Source organism: Lygodium microphyllum, chromosome 21 (genome assembly GCF_053477565.2).
Source record: "Lygodium microphyllum isolate KBCC chromosome 21, Lygodium_microphyllum_v1.1.10, whole genome shotgun sequence".
Taxonomy (NCBI): domain Eukaryota; kingdom Viridiplantae; phylum Streptophyta; class Polypodiopsida; order Schizaeales; family Lygodiaceae; genus Lygodium; species Lygodium microphyllum.
Window position 1 is genome coordinate 117,667,323 of NC_141155.1, and position 15,960 is coordinate 117,683,282.

Here is a 15,960-nt window from a genome sequence, read left to right on the forward strand (position 1 = left end):
GCATTCTCTCTTATCTCCGAGCCTTTCTATAGCCTTGCTCCGAAGATTACAGTATTGAGATTACGAGAGGTTGAGAAATTTTAGATTTCTCTACTGTAAACCTAATTTGCAATAGAAATCAGGGTTTAGCAGCAACCTCGAGAAGTGTATTAGAAATTGGAAGCTCCAAGAGTTGGATTTAACAAGGTTGAAGCTGTTTCAGTCAAATTCGGGTGGAGGGACCAACAAATCAATGAATTTGTGCATTTTCCATCTTCGTCAAAGAAGGTGAAGGCCAATTGATTGCTTGAATCAAGGGGCAAATCAGATTGAAGACCAGCTGGTCATTTTGGACAGCAAGGAGAGTTGTAATACTGAAAGAAGGGATTGGAAGAATCACGTTGTACATCAACTTCTTCTTCAATCAAGTTGAATAAATATCGAAAGGGGCATCAATTTTGGGGCCAACAGGGTGTTCATTGATCAAGATTGTAAGTTAATTTGCATTTCTCAATTTTGTAATAAATGTTATTGCTGTAACTAAGTTGTAATTAGGGAATTACCACCCATCCACGGAAGAAATGTTTGTTTCAGGCAGTAAGCTGGAAAGTTAGAAAATCAAGGAGATCCTAAGGGTAGGAAGCCCAAAACCTCATTTGGATTGATGCTCGATGTTGTTAGTGATCATCCCAATGAGGATGCTATTGAGTTATGCAGAGCATGGGGCAAAATCAAGGACCGATATGCTTTGATCTTCTTTGATAATGGTGTACCAGCCAACTTCATCTCTACAGACATGGCAACCTATCTAGGTAGGATGAGATGGGATCCATGGGTGAAGTTGGAATGGCATACAAAGGCCATGCAAAGCCTATCACACCGCTCATTGGAAAGATTTGGTTGCACATTCAAGGATATGTGGACAGCGAAGAGTTCTTTAATGCTACACTTGAGGGTTGTTATGTTTTGTTTGGTATGCCATGGTGCCATCGTATACATGTAGTGATTGATTCACATACGAAAGTGATCACTATTTAACATAAGGATAATACCCATACACTTAATGTAAAGTTGAAAGGGAAAATTGTCCTTGTTGTATTAGCTACTGCCATTTCTAAATCACCTTTTAGCGTACTCGGTTTTTACTGAGGATAAGGTTGATAATGAGAATGTTTGAAACATGTCAAAGTTAGAGAAGGATTGGATTTTATTTTTGAAATTGTATGCTGATTGCTTCTCTTAGTCACTTCAAGGGTAGCTACCGGTAGAAAGGCTTGAAGATCTTGGTATAGACCTTATCCTTGGAAGTAGCGCACCTAAGGCGTTGATTAGGCCAAAGGGAGGTGAATATTTTAATGTGAAATAATTTGTGCAAATGACAAGACCACATGCGTTGATCGTCACCGGTGGCTATCGGGCGATGCGTGATGTGGTGCAAGCTGGTAGCGACCTAAACGGTGGTGTGTGAGGGAAAACAGGCTATTGATAGGCGTGTGGCATGATAGGGCTGATTACGGCAATTTGATGGGGGTGATGGCGTGCGTGCAGTTGTCAGAGTGTGTGGCATGGAAGCAACTATTGGATGTCAGGTGACGAATCGCGTAGGTTGTTGGGGCCTTAAATAAGGTAGATATGACATCGTAGGTACTTGGTGGGGCTGCGGTTGGCGCCAAAATTGGCAAAGAGTTGAATCAAGCTGTTGGTTGACACACAAAGGCTGTTGGCTGCAGTGGCGAGATTGTCAATGCGTGGCTGCTGGAGGTGTAAGCAGCAACGTGTGGGACTAGCTTGGTTGGTGCAAGTGTGAGTAGTTGACGCATAGGCTGACGTGGTGATTGACGAGCAGAATAGACTGAAAATAGCAGATCAAGTTCGAGACTCGATTGGCAGTTGGGGCAATGGCGGCTTGTGAGTGATGGAGGCTGAGAGATATGGCTCTAATACCACTCTTAAGTCAGGATTCAGTAGCACTCATACACACATATACTTATAGTGAACAAGTAAACAACAAGAGAGGAGAGTGCTAGAACGTCACATCCTCTACGTGAGAATGATTATGAAAATACAATCCCTAAGATACTAAGTACCACACCCACAAACAAGTGTTCACATGAGTAAAAAACCCTTCTCTAGCTAGAAGGTAAAAAGTGCCTGTGGACAAGGGAGCATTCACACTAGAACTTAGGAGGAAGGAGAAACACGATAAGTGTAATAGGCAAAACCCTCCCATGCAAGTGAGGGAAAGGCTGTTGGGGCTGGCTGAGCCTCATTCTAGCATTGTGAAGTCTGAAGGAAGCACAAGAGAGAGTGATCTGCTGTTGACACATGTTTGGGAGCTGTTTCTAACCATGAGGGAACTCAATTTCTGCAGGCAAGAGCATTTTTGTTCTATAGAAGGGCTGGTGACAGCCTGACCGATCAAGTGACAGCGTTGTTGGCAGGATGCAGTAGCTTCTGAAGCTGTTCAGGGGCTGGTGTTGGCAGATTTGGGCCACTTTCTGTGACTGAAATCTGCATTCTCTCTTTCTTCAGCTTTCTTTCTGATCTATAGACATTCCTTGAGCAATTCGTGGCCACTTCAGCAGATATCAGCCATTGAGGGTGGATAGTAGGAGCATTTGCTGTTGTAGACCCTAATTTATAGTAGAAATTAGGGTTTATCAGCCACCTTAGGTTCCGTGCTAGGAAATTTAAGGCCTAAGTACTTGAAATCAACAGCTGGAATTTGAGGATTTTCAAAGATTTCAAGAGGCCAGCCCAACTCAATTGAATTTTGGCTAGATTTGACTAGCCAAGGGTCAATTGAAGGCCAACCCCTATCAAATCAAAGGGGAAATCAGTTTGAAGGCTTGCTGCTTGTTTATGACAGCAAGAGGCATTGGATCTCAAAGGAGATTGGAGCAATCTCAGTGTACTTCGTTCATTTGCAATACAAGATAAAGAAATACCACAAGGGCGGCTAGTGTTTGGGGCCATTCGGGAGTCTTTTGTCCAAAATTGATTGGCAACATTTGTATTTCCGTTCATGTGAATTCATTTTGCGCTGTAATTAGTGTATAATCAGGTCATTCACCACTCTTCGGAGAAGGAAGACTGGTTTCACCTCTCAATTTTTCGTTATTTGCTTCCCACCAAATTTGCATAAAACAGCCTTCGAGGTTTTTGATTCAGCACATTCAGGAATACACAAGATGATTTGGATAGGTTAGGTTTTCATAGCATACATATGCGTCCAGATTAGGTGAAGGAATGAAAATGAGTACTGTAGCAGATCAGATTGACTTTCTACAGGGGGGCTGAAAGCTATGGAAAGAATGCTGACTTTCTCAGGACTGAGATGAAATGAGTATTTCTACAATCTGATGATATATGTGGAAAGAAGCAAGAAATAAAAATCTGTTTAACATGTTGATTGCATCATGATCATCGCTGTTCATCTATAAGAAACTTATGAACGAGCTCATATATCGAAAGGCTTGCCTTGTTGCACTAGGGCTCGTGCCCGAAGATCCCAGGGTCCCAGTTAATGGCAGCTATTGTTTAGACCATTCTTTCAAATCAGGTTTGAATCAAGTTTGAATAACAGTGAAGTGAGGCATTTTTGGCCGTGTATTCTCTCTTTACAGGAGGTTTTGTTTGGAGTCTTCATTATTCACAAAGTGCTAGGAGAGGAGGAAAGGTGCAGCCGCATGGGCTTCATACCATTGGTCATAATATAGCCAATTAAAACCCTTCTGTTATTTCTTTTAACTATTGAATACCTGGTCGATTTTAGTGCTACTACAAGGACTTGTCCTTACTTTGATCAGAATCATGGGTTCTTACAAGGGCTTGACAAAAGCATATCGATTTTAGTTAGAGGATTTACTTTGGATTGTTCTTTCATGATAGTCGAATGGCAAATCAATTCATGAGATTGGTCATACTTTGTATCTTTGCAACTTTTAGTTTATAACCCTTAGTGGAATTCTTCAAATTGAGGGCTTTGTATGTTTGTCTAAAATCTATGGAATATAGGTGGGTTGGGGGAAGGAAAAAACTGTTATTCAAAATAGTTGAAGGAGAGCAGTGGATTATTATGAATTATTGGCTAACTACAGGTGCTATAGCTGGTGTCTATGCTGGCATGCAATATGGAATGGAGCGAATTCGTGGAAAGCGTGACTGGGTATTTTATTAAATTTGTGACACTTGGCACATTTTTAAATGCATTTGGCCTTTTAAGTCAAGAATGCTCATTTATTCTAATCTTTCTCTTCTTTAAAAGCACTATTATGGATGAAAAGTTTTTGTGTGTAGTCAAAATTATATATAGAATCATGGTAGTCAGTCATTGTTATAAGCAGCTTTGCATAAACAATCTGATATATCACTGTCCTGATTCTTGGTGTTCTATATAACTTTCCTATAATAGAATTGTCTCTAGCTCAAGGGATGTCGTAAATCAATTTCAAGTCTTAAATATCCATGAACTAACAAACCCTCTCCTGCCTATCTAGCAGTAGTGCCTACACAAAATCTTTGTTGCTGCTTCTCCTTTTCTTGCCTCCAATTGCCTCCTCCCACCATCTGTGCTGCCTTCTGGCATCCCTCATCTATTGTGCTCTTTTTTTCCTCTTCTTGTCCCCTCTACTCATCTGAGAAGTAGCAGCTCCAGCATAATTCTGTTGTTCTATCGAGGCTATTTTTTTCTGGTACGCAATGTCATAGGCAGCAGGACTGCAGTGATGAACCTCAAACCTCTTTGTACAGTGACATTTCTTGTTTGGAAATGATGCCAAGTGTTTTAAGGAGTCCAGAGTAGGTGCCTAAGGTTTTGCAAGAGAGAGCCGCTGATGGTTTGAAACATCTTAGGCCTTTTTTTGTGGGATGGACTTACAAATTCAATATTAAGATGACCTGCTGAAAAGATTACCTACCATTATTTGGCTATCTACACTCCAAAGGAGTATTTAACTATTTGGCACAGCATTGGGTAGACATTGGAAAGGTAGTGTAGGCTTCCCTTATTGTGTCCAAAAAAGAAAGGATTTAAGTTTATGTTCATACATAAGATGAAGACAATTAAGCCTTTTGGAGGAGATTGATGTACCATCTTGCCTCAAGAAGGGGCATGAACCTTATGAGGATAGAGTGCTTCAGCTTTTAACAGCTTATAGAAATACGAGGCTGACTTGCTACGGCTTGTGTGCTTGCCCAAGATCTCTCCAAATTTGGATTCAAAAGACCATGAAAAAGATCTAGACAAGGCCCGTCCTTTCCACCAAGGTGGGTTGATGCCAACCAATTAGGTGGAGATGATACATCCAAACATTCCACATGTTAAAGGCAGAATAGAGGAAGAGCTGAAACTGTTCTTGTTGGAAGATTTGTGGAAATGCAACTGCTTTCTTAGAGGATAAGGCCCAATAGGTTAATAGTCACCAACATGTGCTTTTGCTTTTTGATTTTGAGAGAGAGAGAGAGAGAGAGAGAGAGAGAGAGAGAGAGAGAGTTTTATATTACAAAAGAAAAAGAAAGTTATATTAATGTCTACAAAAGGCCAAATTGGCCTATGAGACTGAAATGTTACTATGAAAAGTTAGGGTATTTTCTGGAGTCCCAAAATAGCTGTCATCTAATGCTATGACTAACTAAATGAAAAAATAAACAATAAAAAATACATAGCTAATGAGTATAAAATGATGCTTGCTTAGGGAGGCACTCTCATCCCAAAATATCTCTTATGGATCTATCTAGCATAGAGAAGTGAAGGTATGGTTCCTTGATGAGGGTGTAGTATTCTCTTTATCTGCAGATGGTGCCTCTTGTGAAAATGTGGACCGGTTGGGCATGGGTCACGAGCTTTGTATCTCTTTGTGGTTGTGTCTTGGGGACTCATTGTGGTGGGGCCGCTGGTCGATCAGATGAGGGCTCTGAAGTGGAGGGAGTAGTCGATGCTTTGTAGAACTCTATGAGTGTATGCTAGTATGTGGCTTCTTGTCTCTGCTCTTGGGTGTGTAATAGGTGCTCTGTCTCTGCTCTTGGGTGTGCGGCTCCTTGTCTCTGCTCTTAGGTGTGTAATAGACATTCTTTGTGATGGTGTAGCTTTAGTAAGAAGAGCTCGAGACATCTTTCATTTGGGATATATGAAACAAACCTTTTGTATATTAATTGTTACAAAGACATATTGGCTCAATGATTCCAAATTAATTTGATGCTGATGTATTTTGAAAGGTAATTTATATTATTTAAGTGTTTCAAAATATGATTAAATGTTAATCTTTCTATTTAAGGGCGGTCATAATTATACTTGGATCGTCATTGATGAGATATCTAAGAGAAATTAAAAGTTTAATCGAGCGGTCAGATTGATGAGAAAACTCAGATGACTAAGACTTTTATATCTAAATAGTCACATTGACTAGAAGTCTATATCATGAGTGGTTTCAGAAAGTGAAACGAGATACTCATGATCAAAGAAACAAATCATGAACCGGTGAACTTATATAATGAAGCTCTCTAGAAGCTAAGTTTGGCGACTCCTAAAATTTAGGAGGTTACTATTTTTGAAAGTTGCTCAAATGGAAATTCTGTTCGTATCAAAGGCTCCAGAATTTCACAAGGAAGAATTTTGTCTCAGCAGCTATCTCAAATTCTTAACCATTTGAGATATTTTTAGAGTAGAAGGTTTGGAAGCTTCTTTCTCTAGAAAAGTGACATGTGGCATCTAGAATAGGATGTGTCATTTTGAAGAAACATGTATTTTTACACTTGTCATTTTCAGCAAACACTTGTTATTTGTAGCCTCTATTTTTCACTTTTGAGCACCCGTGCTCCATACCTATATATTGGAGGCTTCTCTTTTCATTTGGAATAAGCTTTCATACTGAAATTTGAGCCATATGCTTTGTACTATCTTATCTCTTTCTCATCCAAGAAACACTTTCTACTTAGCTTGATCTAATCCAATACTAAAGAAGAAAATCAACTTGGTGCTCGGAGTTTGCAAAAATTAGGGTTTCAAAACCCTAATTTTCAGAATTGTAGCAAGTTAGTCCTTTTGTATATGGTTTAAGCACTTGGTGCTTGTGTTTTTGTTTTAATAAATTCATGTAAAGGGTGAGGGGCCGGTTCCCTTCTCAACATGGTGCCGACTCTTCTCTCTCTAATTTTCGTGCTGATAATTGATTGAGTTGGTTAAGTTCAAAGTATTGTTGTTTTCACATTTTTTCTAGCACTTACAAAATCCATCACTGTAGATAGTGGTTCGAATCCCTCTCTAAACATGCCATGGAAGTGTCCTCTCGCTTTGTATCTGCAGATGATGTCTCTTATGGGACATGGATAGGCTGCACATGGGCGACTGGCTTTGTATCTCTTTGTGGTTGTGTCTAGGGTGATTTCATATTGTGGTGGCGTTGCTAGTTTGTCTGATGAGGGCTCTATAGTGGAGGGAGTAGTCGATGCTTTGTAGAACAGTGAACTCTACGAGTGTATGCTAGTGTGTGGCTCCTTGTATTTGCTTCCAAGTCTATAAGATGTACTCACTGTGATGACGTAGGTCTAGTAAGAAGAGCTCAAGTCATCTTTGATCGAGAAAATCCATCATCCTAGATAGTGGCCCAAATCCCTCTTTGAATAGACAATGGATGTGTCCTCTGATCTCATAATACATTGGACATTTGCATATAGTGCTTCTTTGTCTTTGGCTTGAGTTGACAGAGTTGGCAAACCCTGTTCTCCAAGGGGAGAAAGTCTATGCCGTATCTACTTGTCTCTATTCGTAGCGTATATGAGGATGTATGGAGCTATCCAATGGTACATTGATACCATGAGATATGTGTGCATCCATATATCTCGGGTGGATAACAAAGCCATCAGGAGATATGTGCAGAAGATGCCTTCGATAGAAAGCCATCTTCATCTTTAGATCCTTAATAGATGCTAGTCATGTTTTGACTGCGTGTATCTGAATAATGTTTCTCTTGATGATGTAGTTTAGCTCCGCTCGGTTGAGCTCTAAGTCAGGGAAATTTAAGCTGTGTTATAGTGGTGGGAGGTGATCCATGTGTAATCCATGTAGCTGTAACTATATATCTGTCTGAGCATACCAGCACTCGGTATCCCCTTATAATGCTAGCTGTCTAGACGACTCTAGTGTGAGTTGGAAGTATCTTTGTCAAGTGCTGAAACTTGTAGAATACCAAGAAAGAGTAGGAATTCTCTCTTGACCATGGGTGTTGATGCTAAAGGAGAAAGACTGCCACGAGAACATGTACTTATAAGATGTGTATATGTGAGGTGCACATGTGAAACACAAGTTAGTTAAGTCATGGTGATGGCCTAAGTAACCCTAATGAACAGTAGTTGACATTGGGAAAAGTTGTATAAAGTTATGCCATAAAGGTACTTCTGGATACTTGATGTTAGTTTGGGGTCTAGGTCATTAATTGGGCAATTAAATGTCCAGTGGTAACATTGTGGGACTCGGGATTAATTGACTAGGTATTAATTAATAAATTAATGCTAGTCCGAAGCCAATTAATGTTGGGATCATTAAATGTGCCATGGAGTATGAAGTGATGCTAGGATTTGCAATGAGAAAACACAGAATGTATAAACATGACTAAAACACAAGACCTCAAACAAGAATGCAATAAATAGAAAGACACAAAACACAAATAGAGAAGAAAGAGAACTCTAAAGTGATGAATCAATGCTGTAAATGAATGAGAGAATATATAGATGCTCGATGGCATGCACTATAGGTTGTTGGGCAAGATGAGAAGATATGCTTTATATAGATCCTTCATTGGGAAAATTATATAATCCATGGAGGTGCTCGACAAAGGGACTAGCCAATTCATGGCTCTTAATGATTGTCTTTATTGGATATGCTAAGCCATTTTTTAAATCATCAACAATTTTTCAACCAATAGATTAGGCAATTTGTGACTTTTAATCATCATTTTTTGTTGAAATAATTTGAGCCATATTCATCATTTATTTACCATAACCTAGATTGCCTCATGGCCTTGATTTGTTGTTTGCTATGATCCTACCATAAGGTCAATGGATACACTAGTCCATTTGTTATTAGGAATTTGTAGAGGTTGTAATAGCCTTGCTTGTTCGTGCTATTCAACTTTGGTGGGCTACACCATGGACACTGATGCACACAAGCTTCCACAAGTATCTTCATGTGTAGCCAATAAAAATATGGATTGTCCAAGGCCATAGTCTAGTCTATGCCAAGGTGTCTCGCATTAGGTCCATCACAACCCTCAACATAGCAGCTAGTGAAACCAACCTTCTTTCCGTGGATGGGTGGTAAATCCCTGATTACAACTTAATTATAGCAGCAAACAATTAGTGCAAATGTGAAAATACAAATTTACTTACTGATCTTGGACAATGCATACCTGATTGGCCCAAATTTGGCGCCCCTTTTGGTATTTCTTTAGCTTTATTGAAAAAGAAGGTGATTTACAATGGGATTCTATCAATCTCTTTTGGTATTCCAACTCCCCTTGCTGTTGAAAATCGCCAGCAAGTCTTTAACCTGATTTGCTCCTTGATTCGGGCAATCAATTGGCCTTCACCCACGTTGATGGAGATGGAAAATGCCCAAAATTCAATTATTTCTTGGTCCCTCCACTTGAATAGGCTAAAAAACAACTTCAGCCTTGTTTAATCCAAGTCTTGGAGCTTTTAATTTTTGGCATGCTTTCCGAGGTTGTTGCTAAACTCTAATTTCTACTGCTGCAGATTAGGGTTTACAGCAGAGAAATCTGAAATTTCTTAGCCTCCAAGGTTCTGAATGTTGAGATCTTCAGAGCAAGGCTATGAAATAAATGGGAGATGAGAGGGAAAGCTGTAGAGAGAGAAAATTCAGAGTTTTGTTGCGAAGAATGACTGAAAATCAGTGAAATGCAACAACTTCCCTGCCACAACAACATGTAGATGCAAAGAACTGAAGAAAATCAGTCATTTACTGCTGCTGCCCTATCTCAACAGCTTGTAGATGCTGTCACCTGTTGTTGATTGGTCTTTTTCTGCCCTTGGCTGCCTCAGAAGGTCCTCCAATGGCTGCAAATCAGACCAGCAGCCTCTCCTCCCTCTCTCTTGCAGACTGAATTTGTAAAAATGCTTCTCTCCAGCCTCTAAAGACGTTTTTTAGACTTGCTTGGGCATTTTTGACAAGTGGCAGCCTTCCCAAATGGTTTTTTCCAGTATTATCCATAATTAAATATTAATTTTCAGTCTTTAAATATTGAAAATTAATGTAATAATTATTTCGATGCCTTGAAAAATAATCTGACTGGCCAATAATTAAATTGGCTAGGCAACTTCCATTCCCGAGTGTCTTTGCGCCATCTCAACTTTTGCCTTTGACATCCCGTGATTTCTTCAGGTCTCGGACTCCTAAATTTACTTTAACCCTAGTTGCACCTCACATGTGCAACATTTACTTAATTATATGATTAAAAATTAATCCACATGTTAAGTGAGGTTTCAAAAATACATGTTCTCATGATAGCTCTCCCTCTTGAAATCTTTTCAATCGTCCTCGATTGCACTGCCAAATGCATCAAAAGCAAAGCAGTACATTGGAATTTCCATAGGGCAGTATAGTCAACACAACATTGCACACTGCTGTTCAACCATTCCTATGCCCAACATATGCTGAAAATTACCAACCAATATAACATAGTATAAGACTCATAAAGAATCTCAAAAACATTACTAGATTATAATGTGACATGTCCATTTCTCATGAGCTCAACTCATTTGGCAAAACCAAACCATAGTATAGCGAAAACCAAGCATAAACCATGGCATTTCCTTCATTTTCATGTGAACGTTCATACTGAGAGGCATCATCATTGCTTGAATCCATCTCATTGTATGAAGACATATTGCTGTTATTTCTTAGCTGAGAGTAAAAATCAGCACTAGGACAAAGCTTTGACTTGCAATCAGGTGCCTCGGGCCCACCAAATCAAGGGATTGAGTGGTATCCTGGCAATGGAGCCATGAAACCAGTCTTCCTTCCGTGGATGGGTGGTAAATCCCTGATTACAACTTAATTACAGCAGCAGACAATTAGTGCAAATCTGAAAATACAAATTTACCTACTGATCTTGGACAATGTATACCCAATTGGTCCCAAAATTGGCACCCCTTTCGGTATTTCTTTAGCTTTATTGAAGAAGAAGTTGATTTTCAATGGGATTCTTCCAATCCCTTTCGGTATTCCAACTCTCCTTGCTGTTCAAAATCCCCAGCAAGTCTTTAATCTGATTTGCCCCTTGATTCGGGCAATCAATTGGCCTTCACCCGTGTTGATGGAGATGGAAAATGCCCCACATCTAATTATTGCTAGTCCCTCCACTTTAATAGGCTAAAAAATAGCTTTAGTTTTGTTTAATCCAAGTCTTGGTGCTTCTAATTTCTGGCATGCTTCTCGAGGTTGCTACTAAACCCTAATTTCTGCTGCAGATTAGGGTTTACAACAAAGAAATATGAAATTTCTTAGCCTCCAAGGGTCCGAATGTTGAGATCTTCGGAGCAAGGCTGTGAAATGAATGGGAGATGAGAGGGAAAGCTGCAAAAGAGACAATTCAAAGTTTTGGCGCGAAGAATGATTGAAAATTAGTGAAATGCAACTGTTGCCCCGCCACAACATCATGTAGATGCAAATAACTGAAGAAAATCAGTCATTTACTATTGCTCTCCTGTCTCAATAGCCTATAGATGCTGTCACGTGCTGTTGATTGGTCTTTTTTTGCTCTTGGTTGTCTCAGAAGATCCTCCAATGGCTGCAAATCAAACTAGCAGTCTCTCCTCTCTCTCTTGCAGACTGAATTTATAAAAATGCTTCTCTCCAGCCTCTAAAGACGTTTTTCAGTCTTGCATGGACATTTTTGACAAGTGGCAGCATTCTCAAATGATTTTTTCAACATTTTTTATAATTAAATATTAATTTTCAACCTTTAAATACTGGAAACTAATCTAATAATTATTTCAGTGCCTTGAAAAATAATCTGATTGGCCAATAAGTAAATTGACTAGGCAATTTCTTTCCTGAGCGTCTTTGCATCATCTTTGACTATCAGATTGGTATTAGGTACCATTAAATGCCACTTCTCTAGTGTCACCAATTGACACTTATGGCCAAATGAATGACCTAGGTCAACAACTAGCACCAGATACTACTAAGTACTTATGCGGCATAACTTACAGCAACTTTTGCCTTTGATATCTCGTGATTTCTTCGGGTCTGGGGCTCGTAAATTTATTTTAACCCCAATTGTATCTCACATGTGCAACATTTACTTAATCATGTGATTACAAATTAATCCACATGTTAAGTGAGGTTTCAAAAATACATGGCCTCATGACAGCTAGAAACGTTTAGAAACGAAACGCTAGAAATGTATTTTGTAAGTTTCTTTCAAAAGGGGGTAAAATAAGAAACATAGATTTTTTTATATAGGGATTTTTAATAGGTTTGACTAGGGAAAGAGATTCTAAGCCTCTATGGAAATCGCTCTTAAACAAAGAATGGCCAATTGAGCTTGAGTGATCATAGAATCAATTGAGAATAATACGTTATATATCCACGATCAATTATTGACTTATCACTTATGTCAAAGTTAGCCTTTGCACAAGCTATACTATCGTTTAGAACTCAAACATTATGATTTATATATATCATACAAAGAAAATTGAAATAAACATGTAAATAGCCTATCTACAATATGGACCGAGTCAAGTTGCGACATCATGATTCTCATTTCATAACAAATTGACAAAATGTTAAAATCGAGGATGAATCATAATATATCATAAATAACTCATAAATGAGACTCAAGTCGTATAATAATTAACTCTCAAGACAAGAATAGATACTAGATTGACAAAGTTCAATAACTAAACAAAATCACAAAAAAAAGAGTTTCTCATTCAAAATCTTGAGCCCTCACAAGTCATTGCAAATCATCATCACCATGTTTAACATTACCAAATAGTTTTTGTCAAAAAAACCATGTTTTGGGTTCCAATTCCCCCGCCGCCCCCCCTCCCCCCCCCCGCCCCGGGTTTTTACTCTTAGAAATGTTTTGCACTTTAAGAAACGTTTCGTAAGTTTCAAACTGAAAGAAATGCGTTTCTTAGTTGCTATGACACTTGTACATAATTTCTTGTTGATGGACATACATGCTTTGCCTTGTTTAAAGGGTATTCTAGCCTCCATGAAATATTTTTCAGCTATCTTTCTCTTAGTAGCTAGCTTCTGATTGTTCTGACCGCCTAAGTTTTCCATGTATGAGCTCCATCTAGGACTAGTGTCTAGACCCTACAAAAGAAAGTACTTGATCATCATAGCTCCTTCAAAGAATTATAGAAATTAGTTTGGGATTTTTGTTAAAGGAAGTGCTGATATCGGGGATCCAGGATCCTACTAAGAGCATCAGCAACCTGGTCAGTTGCTACCTTGCGATATTGGCAAAGTTGAACTCTTCCATTATCACAAGGGTTGGTGTTCAAAGTTGAACTCTTCCATTATCACAAGGGTTGGTGTTCCATACCATGAGCCACACCATCTCATGTGCGAAGGTGATGGCCTATGGGTCTAGAGCATAGTTATTGGAAATGCCCCGAAACACCACATTTTTACCTTTTCATTGTTTCCGTTTCCATTTCCATTTCTGCCTTTCTCATCCCTTTAGTTACTGGAAACTCCCCGAAACTCCAAATTTTTACCGTTTGGTTTCCATTCCCGTTTTTGTTTCTCTTTCCGTTTCTGGGTTTCTCATAATTATGGTCTAGAGCCCAGTTGTTGTGATCACACAAGGTATCGCACAAATGATTTTCTGAATCCTTTTTAATGTAACTCCTTAGAGTCCTAGTCTAAGGGTGCATTCACACCTAGTCATGTGACCATGGACATCCAAGATGGCATGTGCGGAGTTGGCCATAGCCTTGGATGTAGCACCCTTCCACTTGGCAAGGGAACTCTTAGATTGGCCTCCAACTTGAGGTAGATGAGGAGCCAACCAAGAATTCTGCATAACTTGTGCCAATTTCATGAAAGCGCCAACTATGGCTGTAGCAATTCTTCTTAGATTCTTCATGATCTCTTGAAAATAAGTTGCTATGTCTTATGCAAACTCCATGTCCAAGAGCTTCTCTAAATAGACACTTTGATAGCAATCCCTTGGCTTGTGGAGAACCGACCTTGTCCATGGAATTCTCTAGAACAGGTGGTTTTTATTCAGAGGCTGCCTTTGAATGCCAAGGTCCTCATGCTTAACGTGTGCTAGAGGTCTACAGTTAAGAAAACAAACACATTATTTAAATAAAATAAATACATTATTAAAGGTGCTCCACTTCTTATAGATTCAGTTGTGGATAATAGAATATGATCTTGAAAATGTGGTCATAGTTTCAAACTGACAACTTCCACCAGGATTTTTCAGGTTGTCGTGTCCCTACAAGTGTGATGGTATTTCAATGCTTGTAGTACAGTTTCAAACAGCTACCGGGAAGGAAACAATGCAATTTAGCGAGTCTATAGCAAAGTGGGGTACATGACAGTTAGACAGCATAAGTTTGCTTAATTCACTAGTCCTCAGTCCATCTCCATGAAAAACATGAGCTTATCGATTACTCAGGAATTCACAATTTTTTTTGTCACGCAAAAGCTCAGTGACATTAATATCAATACAAAAAGGTTGCTTTGTAACAATGTATATATTGTGTGTCGTCTGTGATACAGAAGAATGCTTTACTGGGAGGTGCATTGACAGGCGCTCTTCTCAAGCTTGGAGAGAAAGATTACAACAGGGACAAAATGATTGAGGGCGCTATAACAGGAGGTGCTATTGCAACTGCGTCTGAACTTCTACGCTACCTAACCTAAGGATCAAAAGATGACCAAGCTCTCAAATAAAGGTCATGAGCTATTGTATTTGTTGGGAACAAGCAAGCATATTATCTTCCTCACCATTTCTTTGTGCCCATGAAACTATGATCAGCATCTCTTTTTAGTCTTGAACTCACGGATGTTTGGTGATCATTGTTATATTAGCATGTTCTTTATATACCTACTATTGACAAAACAGACCTTCGGTAATGAAAATCAGCTTAAAACACTGGAGTGCTAAGTTGCAAGTAGGGCAGAAACCTGCATTCGAGATGGCCCTCAGAATGCAGGTCAGATAGAATGTTTTCTGGGTGCTGGTCTATATGATTCACATTGGTTTGTATCTAATCATGAAAGAATGCTGTGTTATCATGTTCAGCATGTTATAGCAAATTGACAAGTCTTTTTTCCCCTGGATCTTGTCTTTCCACGTGGAGCATAAGGGGTTCCCATCCATTCTTGCAAGTGCTCGCATTATTATTTTCTCACATAGCTTGATGCAACTGAATCCTAACATTATCACAAATTATGTAACTGAATCCAAGCACTATCGCAAATAATTTACCTGAGTGTTTGATTGCGACTTCAATGTTGCACCAGTGCCCATGGATAATTCCTATATGCAAAGTGTTGGAATGGCATAATTGAATGGAAATGGTGGTTGACCTGAATTGGACGTGGTACCATGTTCATTTTGATGACCCTAGTTATAGTTTAGATTGTTGGTATTAACTGTGCAGTAATCAATATGGCCAATCTGTGTGCAAATTTTTCAATAGACAGCACTCAATTGCTATTGGATCGTATGCTCCTTTGTGGTTGGGCCTATTTTTTGAAATGTCAATGGATGACACTCGATTGCACGGATGTCACTCTACTCAAATAATTGCTTTTTGCAAGGCAATTTGTTTCAACATATGGTAATGAAGTTACTGTTCCTTTGCACGATCCAAGTCATTGATGTGGCTTGGTTTTTGATTGTGCAGCGCATGCAAATTGTGATTCAGGTTTATGATTATTAGTCTTTGAGCCTTTTAACCATTGGAAGTGCAGCAGGCTAAGCATGTATA

General features: G+C 39.1%; 1 protein-coding gene across 1 annotated transcript in view; it reads left to right on the forward strand.

Annotated features, from left to right (window-relative positions):
• LOC148018476 (outer envelope pore protein 16, chloroplastic-like) overlaps positions 1-15,268 on the forward strand; it is a 64,230-nt gene extending 48,962 nt beyond the window's left edge. The window contains exons 6-7 of the mRNA XM_087661365.1: positions 4,080-4,147; positions 14,744-15,268. Coding sequence (XP_087517491.1) covers positions 4,080-4,147; positions 14,744-14,887 — 212 coding nt within the window. The 3' untranslated portion in view covers positions 14,888-15,268. The remainder of the gene's footprint in view (positions 1-4,079; positions 4,148-14,743) is intronic.
• Positions 15,269-15,960: the final 692 nt, after the last annotated feature.